The following is a 20,584-nucleotide window of genomic DNA, read 5'->3' on the forward strand; positions in this document are numbered from 1 at the left end:
CATTCCTAGGGCCCAAGCCCAGGCAACCTCTGATACAAAGCAGGAGGGAAATGCGTGAAACAAGCCTGGGAAAGGACTAGAAGGAAATGCAGGGATCTTGGCTGGGGACTGCAATAGTAACCCAGCGTCTGCATAGCCTCAGGGACTTTCACAGTAGGTTTGGTGTGGAGTGTCCCAGAAAGACCAGACTACCTGATGACAAAAGCTCTGGGACAGGGATCCCATAGCCAGCTGAAAACACAGGAAGAGTTTTGGACTGGAATCACAGCAGGACTTTGAGTCTGACAGCCCTTGTGGGAATCTTAAGTGATTGTGGATGGTAGGACTTCACAACCTTCTAAAGCCCCACAGCTTGCCAAAGTGACACACAGATGCTGGGCGCAATATGGACTCGGACAAGATGGAGCTGCTTCCAGTCTCCCCCACAGCAGACCCTGCAGGACAAGGTCTCCTTCCATCCCCTCTCCAGTCTCAAGGGAGCCGTTGCACATGGTGGGCAGCAGCATCGCCATGGCTGTAGTTTTCTTCATCTTCCTGCTGGGAGCCTGCTCTGGCTGCATGGCAGCAGGGTGAGCAGCCTTGCAGCACACGGCAGATGCAGCAGTGCGTGGCACCCTGGCTGGTGGGTCTGCATGCAGACCAGGTAACACCACAACAGCCTCACTGGCACACCCCCTGCACTGATGTCCTGGACACCCACCAGCCACCCTCTGGTACACTAAGACCCAGAATAAATCCAGCACAAATCAATCAAAATTCATCCCTCGATTTCTGTCCAGATGACTGCGCCCTGGCCAGGAGGGTGGGCTCAGTCCCAGGGTGCTCCTGACAGCGGTTGGGCCGGTGGCAAGGAGGATGGAGAGGGAGCAGGGCTCTTTTCCCAGCCCTGTGGGTTTTCCTGCTGCTTTCTGGAGGAGAGAGGAGCTTGGGTTGCAGCTGAGCAAATCGTGCCTCTCAGCAAGCGGCACGGAAACGCCAGCTGCAATCCAAGCTGCAGAGCTGACTGCAAGGCGCCAGTGCTCTCGTGCAGGGAACCGGCTGGCCGTGAAGGGCACACAGCAAAGGCAAGCTGCTGGGATTCCCTGTCAAATGCCTCTCCTGCCTCCTCGGGCTGTCGGCATGCCATTCTGCTGTGGCAGAAACAGCTTTCCCCAGCAATGCTCCCCAGGAGCCCAGGGCTGGAGGGGTGATCCAGCCATGGGGCTGCTCCTGCCCTGCCCACACGCCCCAACACGCTGCCTGTCCCTCCTCTGAACGCTTCTAGCGCAGAGCCGTCCCTTCCTTTCCCAAGCAGCTGGAAGGCAAAAGGAAAGTGGCAGCATCACCTTAAAGTGGCCCTGAGCTGCTCCCGAGGGACGGGATGTCCCACCTCACACACATGCTCCAGGTCCGTAGTTCACCGCTGCAGCCTCGAGTGTGCTGTGCAGCAGCTGCCCCTGCACTCAGTGTGCATTCGGCACCCTCTGCGCAGCTCAGCTCCGCTACCACTGCCATGATCCCAGCAGCTTCCTGGAGCGAGTCCCGTGGGACTAGCAGCCTGTCCCAGGGCTTCGGGTGGCAGCAGTGCCAGGGGGAGCTGGACTCCTCGCAGGCGCTTCGAGCCAGCCTCTCACACTGCAGCCCAGGCTATTGAGAGCAAAGCTCCTGAAGCAAAGTGAGCAAGAAAAGACAAGCAAGTACTTTCTGCTCCCCTTTTGCCAAAGTCAGGTAGTTGGGGCTGGCAAACCTTTGCATTGCACATGCCCTTAAGGGACCTCGGGATCCATCTGGACTTATGGATGTGTTGCCAACCTGACAGCACCTGTTCAAGCAAAAAAACCCATCGTCTCTTAATTAGTTTCCCACTTCCTGTGATCCCTTCTGTGTGTGTTTGGAGTTGCAAATGCATACCCAGGGTACCACTTGCACCTTAGATCCTTGATGACTGCAAGGGAATGTAGGCTGCCATTTCGGCCAGAGAACTATATTTAAAACTTGTGTTTCATTCCCTGAAGCCCTCCCAGCTGAGCATTGCTTCATCTGCTGCTGAAATGCAGGGTGTCCCAGGCAGCAATGTGGCAGCTATTGCGGCTGCAGCACAGGATGTGAATGCACTGTCCCTCAGCAGCAGGGAAAGGGGAGGACGGGACATAAGTCCGTTCAGTGGGGGTTCGCCAGGACAAGAGCAGGAAATGCTCTCTCCTAGGATCAGTGATGGCCTGGCCTGGCTGTGGCTCAAAATCCAGCGTTTCTACTGCAGCGACTCACTTTACCAGCCTGGGATGATACGGGTACCACAGATGCCTCCACAGACCTACTCTTTGGTAGGATAAGATTCTTTTTCTCCTTCAATTACAGAGCAGGTTTAGTGCTACTGAGCTTATGAGATGCAGTAAAATCATGAGTTGGTTAGGCCGTGACCTCATTGATCCTTGCAGGCTCAGAAACAGGAAGAGAAATACTGAACTTCATGCCCAGAAAGGCCAAGAGCAGCAAAGGAGGAGAAAGGAAATGGGCTCCAAGCTGGAAGGTCCCCCCAAGACTGCTTTCTGCATGGTTAGTTCAGACAATTTAGTTCCATCAGTGCTGGAGCATGGAGGCCTGGCTTCAGCACCACCTGTCAGCCTAACAAGGCTGAGCTTACAAGCAAAGTTGGACTTCTCTTCCCATTTCTAAATTATAGTAGCATTTTTCATCAGAGGGGTGTCCAGAGCCCTGCAGTAGGATGGGACTGTTTAGACAGTGCAAGCTGACTTGCAGGGCTGCAGGGACAGAATGAACCCCTCTGCCAGAGCAGAGAAAAAAAGGTTTGGCTAACACGAAACATCAGGAGTCAGACACTCTCTACCCTTTAATGGCTTCAGCGTAACACCATGCCATCTCCCCATGCTCCCACGGAGCCTCTGTTGTACTGGTCCTATGGCAAGAACTGCACTGCTCCCGGAGAAGCAGGATCTGCTGTTGCAGCTAGTGCTTTCCAAGGCTCAATCCCCATATGCTGATGCTGAGAACAGGCAGCATTGTTCTGTCAGTGGGATCAGGAGTGGGGTCTCTGCTGATCCCAGATGGCCAGAAATCAAGTGCTCCAATGGAGTGGTCGCAGCAGTGTTCAGTGTGGGAGCTCTAAACTTTTCAGATCAGCAGACTGTGCACTCTGCATCAAGCGTCCACATAACTTGCAGCTGGGGTACATACAGCTGTCCTTCCACCAAAGCATCACAGTCTACTCTGAGCAAATTCCAGTGCAGTAGCCAGGGCTCCTTGCATGCCCTTGACATTTCCACTGCCCTTAGCAACGACGGGAGAGCCTCCTGCCTTCCCTTCCATCTGTGTACAGACAGCCACGGCCCAGTCAGCAGCAGAGAACATGGGGAGGCAATTCTAGGGAAGTGACACAGAGAGAAGTCATTTGGACTGGGGAGCAGTCTGGGGAAAGAAAAGTAACAGCATCCTTCCCTCACCCAGCCTGGGCCCTTGCTAACCTGAGGCAGTCACGACTGAGAGGACTGACAAGGCTGAGCTTGCATGTTAATGCTGTGTCTTGCCCCTGGGCAGACATGGCCTGGAGGATCCAGGGATATCTGTGCCCAGCGCAGACTGAAAGCATATCTGGTCCCAGTATGGTCATCTCAGGTCCTACCCCTGCATGATTAACCACCAACACTGGGCAGAATCCCAGCAAAAAGCCTCAACTGGGACCGTTGAGCAGTGGGTCCAGTCCCCCTTAGCAAGCAGGTTCCCTGTATCTTTACCAGGGTTCTGCTTACCTTGGACACCTGACAGGCACACAGCACCTCACCAGAAGCCTGAGGGCTGAGCAGCAGGACTGATGTGCCAGGAGACTGGTCACATAGCTGGTTCACTACCTTCATTAGGATCTGAGAGAGAGGCAGAGAGAAAGAAGGGTCAGGCTACAGCAAAGACGACTGGCATTCAGCAGAAACGTGCCCCGCAGCTCCTTAGGTACTGCTGGGCCACCAAGTACCACGGATTACTCACAGAGAGTGAATCAGCTGGGACAGTATCGACGATGACAGGTTGGCTGCAATGCTTGGCCAGCAGGCTTCGTGCCTTAGCTTCAGCCTGGAGGAGGAAACACAGCACTTGAGGGGCTACAGGTGGCACAGGGTGGGCTGGATAGGGATATATGCATGCAACATATAGATACACATAGGGAATGGAAGTGCTGCTCTGTGGAATAGATGGGAGAATTATGTTAGCAGAAGTCAGACTGGCAGGCTGAAACCCCCACATGAAGACCTGTACAACCCTCCTTCCTCAAAAGCAGAGATGAACCCCTGTCAAAAGTGGCAGAGACAGCGACCCACCCATTCAGTCTCCAGCCTCTCTCCTGGACCTACACATTGCCACGTCTCGGGAAGGCTTCTGTGGCAAGATGCCCCTACTTTAAGAAAAGGGTAGTTCTTGCTGAGAAGTCACCAATAAACATTTCCAAAGGACTTTTACTGTAAATCGGCAGAACACAAACGCAGGGGGAAGCTGCAGCAATATCCATATGGCTGGGAGAAAAGTTCTGTCCTGCCACTGTCTTACTGCATAACCTTGTAAAGCCCACTCGCAGGGCCACTTCATCTTATCCCTATATAAACAAGGAGTTGATGCCTAAATGCATGTTGGCGTTTGCCAAAAGTGCTGGAATGGGGCTCTCCATCCTCACAGGCAGAGGCACACAGGGATTCTGCAAGTGCCAAAAGCCCAGTCAGTCATTCACTGCAGTTTAAATAATGCCCCTGGTTAATGCCAGTGAAATCAACCCATCACAGGGCTTGTGTTGCACCATGTGTGATTGTACCTGCTTTCTAACGGGCCCCTAGTGACTGAGTGGCTGTAAAGTGTGACAGAGACACCAGGTCCACTGGGTTTTGCCACACAGTGCTATTAGCAGACCGCAAGTTAGGGTGTTGCTGCCACAGTACCTGCTGTATCTCCAGTTTCTTGACGGCCGTGTTGGCTGTTCGCTGCAGCGCTTTGAGGATGGTCTGTAGTTCTCTTCTTTGCCACTGGGGCATTGCAGTGCTAGCCACCACCTGCAAGACAATTTGCTGTGTAAGGACAGTAAGCTGTACCTACACAAAAACTGCTGTTCTCTGAGAGGTCAGGCTGGAGCCTGACCTCTTCCCAGACCTCCTATACCCCATATATGATCAGCCCAGCCAGCCACTCTGGTGTGCAGCTTCCTCTCGTCAGCTGGGCAACTAAAGCCCGGTAAAAAGCCTGGGACCCTTTTTCACTGCTTTACCCTCCCTGCCAGTGCCTTCTCTCACATTCTATCTGGCAGCTGGTCATTCTGCAACAAAGGCACCTAGACACCGGTAGAAATCTTTGTGATCAAACTGGAAACAGAAGGTAGCAACTTGGCCTTGCTGTTCACCATGGTAAGATGTGAACCTGTTAGAGAAGAAGTCATGTGTCTCAAGTGTACAGAGCCCATACACAGAACGGGATCTTTCTGTGCCAGAGCGTAATCCTTACTTTGGTCAACTGGCCCACTTCTTTGGAGAGGTTCTGTGTCTCAGGAATAGAGGTGCTCCTCTGCTTCATTCGTAGGGAGACAGAGTCCACTTCCATAGCCAAGCGCTGGCCTACTTCCCGGGCCTGGAGAGACAGAAAGAAAGAATGAGCAGGGATGGAGAAAGTGGGGAGGGCAGCAGGGTCATAAACACTGAAGTGCTGGTCAGCAAGCAGTGCAAAGACACCTACAGAGTCTTTAAGAATGACTGTCCCCAAGAGACTCTGAAATAGAACATTTCTCTGGATTTGCAACCAACACTACATGGTCACACCCAGGAGACCAAGATGTCACGCATTTATGTTCCCTTAGTATCTTGCCCCAAATCACAAGGATTTAAATGAGAAAAACTTGGCAGTCCCGTTTACTTCTTCGTGTTTCTTTTTAATTAGGAAATGCAATCTTGAAACTACTGACTGAAGAAACAAAAAAGAAACACTAAAACTCAAGAAACTTCATCAGCTGTTCAAGCTGATCTTGGATACACTTCTTACTGCTTTCCCCAACACCAATGCTACCATTCATAAAAAAAGCTAATACAAGCTTTTTTCACCAGTGACAATCCTTATGGCTTGGAACATTTCCTCCCTGCCAGATCTTTGTGCTCATGATGGCCCTGTGAGACTTCAGACCAGGACAGCAGAGAGTATGTAAGAAAAGTTGTGGATAGTGAGGACTGCTCTGCCTAGCTAGGATACTCATCCCTTGTTTCAAGTTACTCCCTCATGCCTGCAGTCTCCCTTGTCTGGTTAACACATGCACACAGCTCCCCTCAGGAGCTCTCCAGGTCAGCACTTCCAGCAAAGCACACAGATGTGCCCTGCAGCTTTTCATTCCTTTGCACGAAGGGAAGCCTTGCTCAGGACACAGATGCACAGGGGACAGCCAGCCAAAGAGCAACAGATTTACAGGGGTGGGTTTTGCCTTTAGTCTTCCCAGTTCCACTGACAGTGAGTCACTCTTCTCTGACTGCAGCCTTAAAGGAAGCAGGCGAGTTTGTGGGGCCCACAACACTTCCAGATATTCAAAGGACAGAGCGACCTCACAGACACAATAGTAGGTTGCTACTTTTTATACAGATCCAGCCAGATCAGAACCACAGCTTAGCAGAAAAAAAAGACTACAGAAGCAGAAGGGCTGTAAGAATGAGGCCAGAGCCTTGTAATCATAAAGTGCAAACCCAACTGTGATAGGCAAGAGGTGAGCAGGAGGTGAAACCAAAGCACAAAGGACCACATCTTTAAATATCTACTTGGGGGCTGAAATTTATTGTCCAGAGGCTTCCTGATATTTTGTGCCAAGTTCTTATCTTGGAAAAGGGGGTCTGAGGGGAGGAATCAAGGTCAAGGAGACAGGAGACTAGGATGGGGGTAGTGGAGGTGAATAGTGAGGTACAGCAGCAGGGCAGAGCCCAGGAATGAAGGAAGAAGCCAGCTCAGAGACAGCAGAAAGGCTCCAGCCAAAGCAGGGGGAAGTTAATTGTCTATGCAGGAACTACAAAGTTGGGTCCTTCTGGCATTGTCTCAACGTGGCAGAAATCCCAGTTCCCCCTTTCTTACCTGTTTGGCTTGTCTCCCTGTCACTGCAATGACACGGCTAATTCCTTTAACAAGCTGACGCTCACCGATGATGGTCAGATCTTCCACACCTCCTGTTTTTAGAAGGTGCCTGCAAAGTCAGCAGAGAACAAGAAAGAAAACAAGCTGTTCTCTGGAAACAGAAATCAGGAAGCCTGCTTTCATTTTATACAAGTGTCAAGTCCAACAGCCCCTCCCCAATAGCTTCAATCCTTTCCCATCCCTAAAATCCTGATGGCACCCTGTCAGGCAAGAGTTAAGACTACTCCAGAGGAACTTCTGTGCTACCTGCCTAGCAAGCTGCTGTCAAATGGCACATACCAACCAAGTTCTGCCTTGCTTTCCTCTCCTTTCCCCTCCTTTCCCTCAACAGTAGGATGAATTGGGATTTTTCTCTTCTACTCCGCTGCTACTGAACCTTGTAGAAAGTAATTTTTGCCTCTAACTCCACCACTCTCTTGTCAGGCCAGCAGACTCCAGTCAGAGGGTAGTTGTGCAGTCACAGGGCACTGGTAACCTCCCCTTTCCTTCTCAGCTATTCAACACTGGAGAGGAAAACAACTACAGTTTGTCTCAGGTTCTGTTACCACAAATAATTATTTCAGACAGTTTCATAAGGATTGATCATCTCCACTCCCATGCAGTTTCTTGTCCCACTACTCCCACAAGAATGATCTCATGACTAGAAAATTGCTCATTTTCAGCTGTATCTGCTAAAAGGCCAATTTGTTCCTGGTGGGGTTTTTTTTGTGTCAGTATTGTCCTAAGATTGATTAACTCTTCTTTTACTCTCATTACTGCAAAAGTAGAAGAGGGTGAGGATAATTAAATAATCCGAGGTGTCTCAAGTTCTCACAACCACTTGTCTCCTGCTGGGTCCCCAGCCCTCCTACAACCCCAAAGCCAAAGCGTTGTAACCCTGGTGTGACAGGACACAGCCCCCTTTCCCACACTCTGCTGGTGCTCCGTGGCTTCCAGGTTGGTTTCAGACTATAAAGCAAGAAAAAGCACTTTGCTTTTCACCCTGGGACTTCCAAGGCTTCATAACTAGCCCACCCTGTCCTCACAAGACCTTTCCAGTGAGGAAACTTGGTTGCACAGAGACAGGATACGGAGCTTGCAAGAATGTCTCTACTTCAGCCACCAGTGCTCACAATCACAGCTTCTGACTGCAAGTAGAGAAGTCACTTACGTCCCACAGCAGAGCTCCACAGAGGTCTGCATTGCAGCCTCAGAGTCGCGGGTCAGCACACTCTCCACAGGGACCCCCAGGGACACTATCCTCACTGGATCTGGATACCCCTGACAGAGGAGACAGGGGTCAGCAGCTAACAACATGGTCCTTCAGGGCCACTTACAGACTAACTATGTGGCTTCTGGTGTCTGCCTCACTTTTCCCCTATTCTAGAGGAGCCCCAGAGGGAGGGGCAGCACTGCTTCTCCCCTACAACCAGCCACCACGGGGAGAAAGAAACAATTGTGTGACACTACAAGCTTTTGGTCCAAAGAAATGAGCAGAAAGCCTATGCATCACCGGCCTCCACGTTTTACAACACTGTCCTGAGATCTCATCTCAGTCCTATTTTCCCTCCTGAGTTTTGGGAGTCAATTCCCTTGCAGCTCTTGTGACCCAGGTGATTCCTGCTGAAGGAGAAGGCTCACCAAGATATGTGCTGCCACCCTGTCATACCTCATCCACTGCACGGAGTCCCTGAACTCTTCTTGCCAGTGTGAGGGGGACCTCAGCCATGTGCACCACCTCATTTCGTTTGATCATATCCTGAACGACTTGCTCCACTTGCTGCAGTTGCTCCGCAGTCACAGGGCCCTTAAGAAGTGAAATGGCCACCTTCAGGAGAAGCCTCCTGAGAGGTACAGAACAAAGAAGGGAGAAGTGGGGAAAAGCCTCCAGACAACTCAGCTTGAGCACACCACTCTCTCTGTGTCTCATCTTCCCTACTTGTAAAAGGGAACTGTGAGCATCATGACTCTCCCACCCCCTCCTCCCATGAGGGATAAGCGTCAACCAAACTTCAAGAGAGATGCTGCAATGAGTGACAGGTTACCAGGGCCAGTGCTCAGCCTGACCTTTCAGTTCCCAACTGCTCTCACCTTGGATGACTAGCACAGGAATCAGTTATGTGCCACAGCCAAGGTGGTGAATCTCTCAAAGATCCCTTTACACTACTCAGGTCAGTCTCATGACCACTGGCCTTGCCAAGACTTTTCCCTTCTGACCCCTATTCACCCCCTCGGCAAGCCCTGCCCAACATCAGTGCAAAGCAGAGCCAGTCACATCCAGAGGGCCAAGTTTCATTGCTTAGATAAAACATGACTTGTCTCTAAAGGAGCGATTACGGTGAGAGGAGAAAAATCCCTGAGAAGCAGCCAGTACTGGGCTGTTGGTACTGCTAAGAACAAGAAAACGCAAGTCCAGAGTCACCTTGGTATCAAAGTCGAAGCGCAGTTGCTCTGCTGTCACATGGGACCCTCGTTGCTCTGTGTTGTCACCCAGGACATGGCGAAGTGCAAAGTTCAGCAGGTGGGTAGCGGTGTGGTTCATCATGCAGGCCAGCCGCTGGGCCTGAAAGCACAGACAAGTTGGCAGGGAGTACTGGTTCTCTGCAGCTTCAGGAGCAGGGGATGGCATGAAGAGATAAAGGAAAGGCTGCATGTGAGGGGATGGGAGAAGATAGGAGGGAAAAAATGGGTAGTACAGCTGTCAGATTTATTGATGTCACAGGGCAGCTCTAAATTCTTTTCCCATGGGATCACCTCTGTAAAACAGCAAAGGGTAGGCTGGACACTTCTGGACAAACCAATGGCTCATAGAAGATTACAGAGTCACTTGTGAGGTCTTCCCACCACACATCATGACGAAGAGCAATCTCAGGAATAAAAGGGACAAGGCTCCGCTGTACCCAGGTTACTCAGGACATCACAAGACTCTCAAAACAAGGCTGGGAAAAGGTTAAGAGCTGTAAATTATCACCTCATCCACGAACAGCTGCACTTGGTCACCAACACACAGGGTTTCCACAGCAGTGATCTCATGGATCACATAACCACCACAGAGCCGAACTGACTTTACAGGGAAGAGTATGTCCTGAGCAAAGAGACAGAAAGAGGAGTTAGGACATAGGGAAAATCCAAATACCTGTGCTAGATCCCTGCTTGATCCAACAGGGAAACACAACCTTCGCTGATCCCTAAAAGACAGGGATGGGGTGGGAAAAGCAGGGAGAAGCTTACCGCAGATATAACCAGAATACCTCAGACCTTCCCTGCACCCAGCCACTCGCTGCACAGCATGTCGAGGCTGTCAGCTTGCAGTGGAGGGGCAGTAACACCACCGATACTTGTGAATTTTCCTAGGAAGGATGTTTGTCCATGAGAAAATGGACAGCAGCTGCCCAGGCACCTGTCTCGGGCATCCAAGGTGCCATGTCTGCCTCACTGGGCTGGCAATCAAAACTCGATTCCCGTTTCAGCTTGGGGAGAGGTGCTGAGCAAGACACTCACGTTCTACAAGGCTAAAAAGGCAGCATCAATGCCCGCAGTGACTCTCAAGAGCTGGAATGGGGGAAGGAGAAAAAGCTGCAACCCATGTAACTGCCCAGGAGAGGGTCATAGCTCTCCCTTTGCTAAGGGTGAGGGAACATGCTGCAGAAGTGGAGGTCCTCCCTGATGCTTTTGGGAGGGATAAGAGTTTTTGCACAGTGTCCCAGGTTGGACACTGCTTACAGTTGTGCAGGACTGGCCAAAGACAAGTTGCTGAGCTCATGGATTCTCTGATAATCGACTGCCTTCTCTCTGCCTTGCAACCCCTGCTAGCGAGAATGCAGTAGACTGAAGGAATAGCCAGGAAGACTTCACAGTCTTCCCCAGAAAAATGAAATTGCAAAGGGCTGAGAGACAACCAGTGCAGCAAGTACACCTCTGTGAAGCTACTGCTGCTTCTCCCTCACCCCACCAACCCTGATGCAAACCAAAAGGAACTGTCAAGAGTCAGCAGCTTGCAAATTAACACAGTAAACCAGCCCATCACTTGGGGAATGCTGCCTGGCCCCAGTACTCATGGTGGCCTTGGGTACAGGCAGCAAAGGGTCTTACCTGCTGTCCTAAACGTATCATGTAGCCTTGGTCAGAGGCCTGTCCACCCTGCTCTGCATAGAAGTTAGTCCTGTCCAAGATGACACCACAGCACTGCCCTGCCCCAACCTTCTTCTGGAGGGACTGATCTCTGTACAGCATCAGGACAGTAGCCTGGCATGGGCTGAACTCTGTCACAGGGGAGAAGATGGCAGCAATTAGTGCATACACCCTGCCAGATTGCAAAAGGAAAGGCGCGGTCACTTCCCCATGCCAACCCTGCCTACGCCTAGTCTATACGGAAAGCTGGCACTTTTCTTAGCCTTGGGAGGAGAGGAACAGCTTTTGGCAGAAAGGACAACGGATCTGTTATTTGGAGCTAAGTCGCCACTCACTCACCTAGTGACAGACCTGCCAAGTAGCAGGTCAGCAGGCACGTACACCCAATCTGGCTCCATGTGAGCCTGACAGAACCAGATGTGGCACAGACATCTGCATCTTGCTACACTAGCAAGCTTGGCAAACCTGCCTGCCTCCTATGAAGAGAAGACAGACTTGGTGGACAAGGGATGACAAGGATGTCACCTTCCTTGATGCAGCAAGCTTCTAACATGCTCTCCTGCAGGCTCCTTGTAGCCAAATTCAGGCGATACGGACTGGACAGGTAGACCATAAAGTGGGTGCATAACTGGCTGGGCAGCTAGCCCCACAGAGAATTGGTCAATAGTTCAATGTTCAACTGATACTCAGTTACTAGTAGAGGTATTTAGTGGCTGATATTAGGACCGACACCATTTAACATGACAAGATGGGATGTACCCATATTCTCCTTGTATACGGCAATGAATTGGTGGGGACTGATTGATACACTAAAGAGCACGGCTGCTATCCAGGGGCATCTCAGCAGGCTACAGAAATAAGACTGACAGAAACCTTGGGAGTCCTCAGGAGCCAGCTGAACACAAGTCAGCAGGGTGCCCTTGCAGCAGGGAAGTCTGCCTGCCTGCTGGGCTGTATGAACACAAACATAGCCAAAAGGTCAAAGAAAGGGGTTATTTATCCCTATTTAGCAGTTGTAAGACTATATCTAGAGTATATGAAATTCTAGTTCTACCTAAATAAAACACACTTTTCACACTAAGAGTGATAAAGAACAAGGAACGGAGTCTGTAGGATCTCTGTCCTTAAAGATACTGAAAACTTAAACGGACAAGGCTCTGAGCAACCTGATCCAACTGTGAAGCTGAAGTTCCTTTGATCAAGAGATTGGATACCCAGAGATCCCCTCTAACCTGAATTGTTCCATGATTCAGAGACTTGAGGAGGTGGGACAGTTCTAGCTTGGAGACTTCAGCCAATGTCACTGCTGGGCTTTTTTCCTCCTCTGTGCTCTTGCCGTAGCATATATAGCTTGAATTGCCTCACTTTATGCTTAGTGTGTGCTGCAGCCAGCACACTGGGTAAGGGGGAGCTGGCTGTACACAGTTATCTCTTAATTGTTTGTGACAGCCACACCACCTCTTACTCTCTGTGGTTTAGCTTTATGCCTTCCCTAGAGCATCAGCAAACCCAGTTACCTTAAATGCTAAAAAGCCTGCCCTGCCATCTAACGGTTTGCCAAGCAGCAGCAGGCACACAGCGTTAAGACAACTATCCAAGCCCCTGCATAATTATTTTTCATTTTCCCTGACACTCACACTCAGAAGCCTAATTGTTGGGGACAGACTCATCTCTAGCACAAACCAACAGTCCCTGCTTCACCACGGCACGGTAATACCAACCCAGAGCTCACAGCCTTGTCACCAGCCCCGAGGTCTTCCTGGACACACTCTGGCAACAGCAAGAAAAGCACCTACTTTGGCATGAGGTACAGGGGCGGAGAAAAGATGCATCAGCAAGGTGGACAGGTTCAAGCCACAAAGTACATGTTCTGCATGCATGAGGTTAGGCAGTAAGTGCAGTCTTGTGAGGGATTCCAGTGCCCGCAGGCAGAGCTTCCCTTACAGACAGGACCCGGCCACTTACCGTACTGCCCACGCTGCCCAAGTGTGTAGGCGTACTTTGGAGAGTCATCAGTAGCAGGCACGTTGTTGCTCCGCAGCTGAGCCAGCGAGTGCACATCAAGGTGTGTATTTGTATCCTCCAGCTGCCCTGCTTGTGGGCCACCAGCCTTCCGCTACAGCAGAGCGAAGGCACAGTTATATGGGAGATACCTGGGGGCACTCAAATTGAGAACTGGAGCTGTAAGGCTAGAAAAAACTCCTTTCACCTTCCTGGAAAAGGCTTGTTTAGATCCAGGCTGATGGAGGCTACTGCTAAACCAATCCCATTCCTTCAAACCCCACAAGCACTCCATACTACCCTATGCTAGCTTTAAGGCAGCCATAGGCAACAACTAATGCAACCCTCCTGGCACAGCTTGCTGTGTAGGTATGAAACTTCCAAGACATTAAAACTCCCAAAAGCAAGGCCTTGAACAGATTGCTGCACAGGGGGTGGGGTGGCAGTGCAAGTCTTCCAGCACTACAGAGACCAAGGAGATTCTGTAAACTCTTTATAAACCACTTGCTGTTTGGGCTAAGCTGGCTGTGCTTTGTGTGAGGATTTGGACTCCATGACTGACAGAGGAGACTCCTAAACTATATAATTCTATGATAACCTTCACTCCAGCAACAGTTAGTATCACAAAACACTTCTACTGATCTGAGAATCATCAGCCAATACTTCTCAGTCCCACACCCACAAGCAAAGGCATTATGACCTCACCGCTGTTTCAGACCCACCTCCCCTTCAGGGAAAAGGCACATGGCCCTGTGATATATCTGAAGAGCCTCAGCAGTGAAAGGAATTTTGCCTCCATGCTGACAGGAGAGAGGTGAGGCTCTGAATTATGCTGACAAGGCAAGTCTCCCTCTTACCTTTGCATCTTCCAGAGCAAGTTCGTTGAAAGCAGCTGAATCCAAACTGATTCCCTTTTCCTCAAGCATCAAGGCAATCAGATCCAGAGGGAATCCCAAATTCCCATAGAGAGACCAGGCTACTTCAGCTATAGGACAAAAAGAAGAACATGAACTCTGTGTGAACACAGCAAGCAAAGACATCTCAGGATTTGCTAGGGTGGGACCAATCTAGTGTGTGCCTTGGTAACTGGATTCACCTGTGTTGTGTGCAGCTGCACTGGTAATGGGAAAGGGAAGAGAAGCCATGCAGTTCTTGTATGGGACTGGGTATTATTGATGCCCCACAGGCCCATTCATGCTAAAACTCAGTGCAGCACAACTAGACAGACAGCTGTGCTGGTTGGTTCCTGAGCTCCTTCTTTCAGCTGTGTCTGAGTTAAGGACCTAGTTAATCAGTCAACACAGCGGCAAGGGAACATTTCTAACTTGCCTGACGCCTAGTTTGTTGTAAGAACAACGTACTAGATAACAATTGCAATCTAGAGAAAGGAGCAACATCTGCTCCTCTGCCCGTGGCTAGAAGGTCACTGAAAAGACGTGGGGGAGGCAGACATCCACCAGTTTTGACTACAATGCTTGTGAGGATCTGGATCAAATAATCTTTAAGTGCAGCTTGTCAGAGGAGTGAGACTCACCCGGGAAATTTGTGGAGGGCTCCATCTGCTGCACTGTCCGTTCAATGATGTGCCTCCCCCGCTCGAGGGCAGACAGAAAAGCAGCCTCATTCTCATTGATGATATCTGTGATCTGCCCAAGGATCAGAAGAAGGGTTAGCCACAACACCTCAGGGAGTTCCCCAGCTCAGCCCTGTCAGCTAAAAGCAAATCAAGCAGGTGTCTAACAGAGGTACTACGTCTGCTAGAACCAGCCTTTTTGTTCTGCAAGTATCCATCACAACATGGCTTCGATGCATTACTAAACAGCACCAGTCATTGTCCATCCTATCATCATTCCTGTCAAGTAAATATTGACCATCCACCTGGGGAAGGCTTTAGGCTGACAAATGCTCCCTGTCTGACATTCATGTCTGTGACCCAATTAACACTGCATGGCTGGAACAGCCAGAAAAATTGCTTGTCACAGTTGCTGTCAGCAGAAGCAAGCTGGGACTAGCCTTAAATCACTAATCCACTTTGGAGAAAGGGAAGCCAGGCTAGGACAGGCTGTACTTGCACTCAGCAAAGGAGCTACCCTAGCTTTTTTAGAGTAGCAGCTGCCTTATACCAGGGCAAGCGGTCCCTGGTAAGGACACAGTAGGAGTTCCCACAAGGAAATCTGCCACAGATACTTCTTGTGCCCAGGATACAAACATGTTCCCGGCACATCTCAGCCCACCTGTGAGAACATGGCTATGGAGAAGGCTATGCAAACTCCTCCAGCTAAGTCCCAAGGCTAGGCTGATTTTTGCCCCCGAGAGCAGTGCCTCACAAGAATAAGGAGAGATAGGGTTTCTCTTCAGGGGATTCCAACATTGCTTACCTGGTCTGTGTTCTTCGCGAGCTCTGGATAGGCATCTCCCTGTGGAGCGAGCCTCAGTTAGTGATAAAATCCTCAGCATCTTCCTCAGGGGATCTTAACGCACGCCACAAGCATCACAAAGGTTTCTCAGGCAGGTGAGTGTGAAGGGAACCCCAGCACACAGCTCCAGGGACAGCAGCATAGGGGAATATTACACATGGACTTACAGTTGCCATCTCCTGGCTACCTCCCTGTGACTTGCCTCTGCTAGCCCTTGCACAGCATCTCTTGGCAAACACATCCATCCACAACAGGAAGAAAGCATTGTCTTTTAGGGTGCTGTTAGTACTCACAGGGACTAATTTCAGGTAGCTTTAATCAGATACGACAGTTTGGAAGCCACTGTCCTCAGGGAAACAACAATGTGCACTTGCGCACACTTACACACGTCCACTCGTGCTGACTGTCCTGTTGGGCACACCAGGCACCCTCCCTCCCACCACAAATGATCAGGAGAAGAGACTTTTTACTGCTGCGGTGCATAGCAACAGACACACCCTCCTGGAGGTCCTTCACATCCAAGACTGTCTCCTGACAGTGTACAGGAAATGGACATGGGGCTGAATAGGACACGTGTGATACTCTTTCCCCCACAAAGGTGGCAGTTTTTACTTACCAGCACTTCCACTACGGAAGGCACCAGGGAGGCCAGGAGCCCAGGTGGAGCATGAAGGACTTCAGAGCAAAAGCGCACAGCCCTGCGCAGGATCCGACGCAGCACCAGTCTGAAAATAGGGCAGGATTCGCCAAGCAGCCACGTGAGCATCCCTGCTCAGCTCCCACATCGAGCACATCCCACACACAGTTCCTCTGGCCTGATCTACCAACACAGGCCAGCTGTTCCCCATACTCTATACCCATCCAAGTACGAGCCTGGAGATCAGAACCTCTTCTAGGCTCTCACCTTCCTGTCTCCCCAAAGCTCATGCACTCCCTATCGTGGCCCCACACCACAACCTCTCCCCTGGCTTCCATACTCCTTTCTAGACCTAACTCCCTGCCCCTCACGCCATTTCCTTATGTTCTTACTCTGCTCCTGAGAAGCCTGGGTAGATGCCATCAGTGATGCACACACATAAGGTGCGCACGTGATCTGCCACCACACGGTAGGCCATATTCACACGCCCAACATCAGCATCCCCGACCAGACCTTGGTATCTGGGTGCCCTGCAGCCCTAAAAAAGAAAGTAAGGACATAGATCAGCAAAAATTGATGGCTGCAGAAGGAAAAGTTTCAGTGCAAGAGGCAGCCATCTACACTTGACATCATGCTTCTCAACTACCATCAAACCTCATACATCGAAGATGTCCCCACTAAACCCTTCCAGAGCATTACAGACCAAGACTTCTGTACCTGAGACAGGTCAGCCAATGCCCCGGCACTGAGGAATTTAAGAAACTTTGGAGGAAAAATGGATCAGCAGCGTCAATATCCCAGCAGATTTCCAGCCTGGAATTCTCTCCAGTTTCCCTAGAATGCTGCTCTGGACCTGGCTGGACATACCTCCTGTCTCAAAATACTGCACAGTAACATGTGCAGAGAAAGCTCTACTATGGTACCAGGCAAGCATTCTGCATTTAAGGAGCTTTTGCTTAGCTGTGACTCTGAGCAGAAGCACCATCACCTTGTGAATGGCATCCAAGATGGGAGTGAAGAGATCTGTGTCGTAGTTGGAACGTTTGTTCTGCAGAACTGCCACCAGCCTTTCCAGGCCCATTCCTGTATCCACATGGTGCTGTGGCAAGGGAAGCAGACTCCCCTGCACCTCTCTGTCAGCCAGTCAGGAAAAATAAAAGGCAAAAGAGAAGCAAGGGTCAGTTCAGGGGCAAAGAAAAGGAGCAGGCGAGTCAAAGAGAATGAGAGAGTGACAGGGCACGGAAACAGCAGGTGACCCAACAAAAGGAAGCTCAGGGACAAGACTAACAGCAGCCTGCCTTGGCACTGTCAGACAGCCAGGATGGGACCATCAGATAGTCAGGACACACTGTAACATAGGGAAAAAGGGCTTCCTCTCCCTTTTCAGGTTTCTCCGGGCTGTTGCAAACTTCAGGAGACCTCTGGAATGCAGCAGTGAAGGAGAATAGACAGAAGAGGTTGAAGGAGGATAGGACAAATAAAGCAAAGGGGATCAAAAGCCACACTGGGCATCTCCACAGCTTCCCTCTTGCTCCTGTACTGCCACCTCCTGGAAAGCAGTGAGATGTCTGAGGATAGACATGTATGATGCTGGAGTCAGAAAAGGGGGAAAGGCTCCGCAGTTCAGACCAGATTTAGACCAGATGCCTGGTACCTGCTGTACTGCATGAAGACCAGGTTCCAGATCTCCACCACATCAGGGCTGCCCTGGTTCACTAGTGCTGCAGCATTTCTGCCACCACCCACGTGGTCATAGTGGATCTCTGTGCAGGGACCACAAGGACCTGTGTCCCCCATCTCCCAGAAGTTGTCCTTCAATGGAAAAGGAAGCACGTGACTGGCAGGCACCCTGGCAAGACAAACAGAGGTGGCAGTGTTGGGAAATGCACACAAAGCACACAGTAGTCTAGATCACAGAGAAAGTTGGAAGGGAGGAATCCTTTCTGGCTACTACATACTCAATAACCAAACACATTATGATTCCTTCGCTTCTGTTCACACAAAATGACTCTTCTTAGCAGGAACAAGCTGGACCAAACCAGACAGGATCCTACTCACTGCCCAGAATGGCTGGCAGACACAGTCTGGCTCTTGCTGATGGAGACAGGCTCTCCACTGGGTCTGTGGAGCCGCCTTCTTCCTTGGAGGGAATTCCAGCAGAGCTAAGACCTGATCACAATGGACAAGGCTGAATACCAGCAGTAGCACAGAACTGGCTGCCTTGGATTCAAAGCCCACATACAGACTGGAACAAGCTCCCAAAGCACAGCAGCGCTCTCTGCAGCGGCTTCATCATCACACTGAAGCAGCCATTGCTAGCTTTCAAAGAAGAATGTACTCACTGCAGCTCTGATGGAGAGAAAGCAAAGGATCAGAGATCCTTCACACACTTCATCCAAGCCCACCAGTCTGAGGTACCCAGCTTCCCAGACTGGTAACATCTGAGAAACAGCTTAAAGGTCAAGTGCCCCAGACCACTTGGAGCTCAGTCAACTTTTAACAGCCCAAACAAACCAGAAACAATATGAGTTTTAAATACAACTTTCAGCCCCTACATCTGATTTCCACCAACTAAAGAGCAAACGGGAGACTATGGAGACTGAAATGTCAGCACCTGTTGCTCAGAACCTCTTCCCTAACACACTCACCCCAGGCGGAGCCATACATCCCTGCACTCCTCATCTGCACTCAGCCCCAGTGAGGAGTCTCCGCCAAAATAGGTGACGTAGAGACGATCTCTGGGGATCTTGTAGACCTCTGTCAGGAGCTCCCAGGCCATGCTGCATGCTTCCTCCTGAGCAGGCAAGGAACATAAATGAAGCACAGTAATCCAGGATGCACAGCAATGGCAGGAAGGCTCTTTAGAATGGGAGTCAAACGCCAAAAAAGTTAATTTCAGCCACTCCCTCCCTTCCCAATTTTAAGGCATATTGCAAAGAGCAGGATGAGGGTCTGGTGAGCAAGACAGCTCACCGCTGCCTGTGGAAAATTGACATTCCTAAATTGTTGGGAGAACTTCAGGATCACAGCATGGTCTACACGCCTCTGCTTACCAGCAGAGTTACAGGGATTATTTTCTTTCCAAGGGAAAAAATGTATTCACTAGCAAAAAGACTAGCATCCTTTTTACCCTTCTTCATTTTCAGACTTTCTAGTTACAATCATCAAATGAACTGGTAACCTCTTTGCACCATATTAAATGGCCAACACTGGCATTCTCATAGAGAACTTTAATTTGTACATGTTGTTCACAGATTTGAAAGGCTGAGCACTTTGCGAGTCTGCAGGGCAACCGAGCGATTCTGCAGGCCAGCGGACTGCCTCTGCTCTAGGCCACAGAGCTCCCACAGAGCAATTCGGAGCTTACTAAAATGCCTCCTCCAGACAGTCCTATGGCACCGCGCAGCTCTGAAAGAAAGGCCACATTTCTCCCTGAAGAGAGTTCATTCCTATTGCCTCACCTTAAAGTAGTCCCCAAAGGACCAGTTCCCCAGCATCTCGAAGAACGTGTGATGGTAAGTGTCTCGGCCCACATCCTCCAAATCGTTGTGCTTCCCTCCTGCACGCACGCACTTCTGGCTGTTCACCACCCGCCGATGTTGTGCCAGCTCGCTCCGGGGGTGCGCCGTGCCCAGGAAAATGGGCTTGAACTAGAAATCAGGGCAGAGAGACTGTGGCTAGGCCGGGGGCTGCGCCTGGGGTTCCTGGCACAGGCGGGGCGCTACCAGGGCCGGCCGGGAGGGAGGCGGTAAGCCCCCCCCGGAGCCCAGCCCACCGCGGGAGACCTCCGTGACAGGGGTCACAGCGGGAGACCTCCGTGACAGGGGTCACCCGCGGCGGGCCGCGCTCCTCCGGGGACGCGGAGGCCCCCGGCAGCCGGCGGAGGGACGTGCGGGCGGGCCGGGCCGCGCCGCGCCGGGGCCAGCACCTGGTTCATGCCCGCGTTGACGAAGAGGAGGCGCGGGTCGCCGCGGGGCCGCACGGGGGCCGAGGGCAGGCGGCGGTGGCCGTAGCGCTCCTGGAAGAAGCGGAGGAAAGCGGCGCGGACCTGCCCAGCCGGCGGGCAGCCGGCACCCCCGCGGCGGGGGCTGCAGCGCCAGCGACACGGCACTGCCAGCAGCGGCCGCCGAGGCAGCCGTCCGACCGCCGCCATAGCGGCGAAGGCGGAATCGCGGCGCGGCGGCTTCAGGAAGGGGCGGGGACAAGGGCAGTGAGCGCAGGGGCCGACGGGATAACGGATGCCGCGCGGGCAACGGTTGCTCGGTGTTACCGCCATCTTCCCTGCTGGCTC

The 20,584-nt window shown here is 51.3% G+C and overlaps 1 protein-coding gene across 1 annotated transcript; it reads right to left on the bottom strand.

The window, feature by feature from the left end:
* Positions 1 to 2,805: 2,805 nt before the first annotated feature.
* Positions 2,806 to 20,485, bottom strand: AARS2 (alanyl-tRNA synthetase 2, mitochondrial). Its single transcript, XM_040611758.1, has 22 exons — positions 20,222 to 20,485; positions 19,755 to 19,943; positions 18,942 to 19,087; positions 17,948 to 18,142; positions 17,282 to 17,426; positions 16,686 to 16,831; positions 16,273 to 16,381; positions 15,618 to 15,656; positions 14,774 to 14,885; positions 14,097 to 14,224; positions 13,204 to 13,354; positions 11,200 to 11,369; positions 10,079 to 10,192; positions 9,530 to 9,670; positions 8,777 to 8,914; positions 8,279 to 8,388; positions 7,069 to 7,177; positions 5,473 to 5,595; positions 4,917 to 5,027; positions 3,979 to 4,062; positions 3,747 to 3,857; positions 2,806 to 3,360 (listed from the first exon to the last, which is right to left on the bottom strand). The coding sequence occupies exons 1-22, from the start codon at positions 20,444 to 20,446 to the stop codon at positions 3,196 to 3,198; spliced, it is 2,961 nt and encodes a 986-aa protein (XP_040467692.1). The 5' UTR covers positions 20,447 to 20,485; the 3' UTR covers positions 2,806 to 3,195.
* Positions 20,486 to 20,584: the final 99 nt, after the last annotated feature.

This window comes from Falco naumanni, chromosome 12, assembly GCF_017639655.2.
Source record: "Falco naumanni isolate bFalNau1 chromosome 12, bFalNau1.pat, whole genome shotgun sequence".
Classification (NCBI taxonomy): domain Eukaryota; kingdom Metazoa; phylum Chordata; class Aves; order Falconiformes; family Falconidae; genus Falco; species Falco naumanni.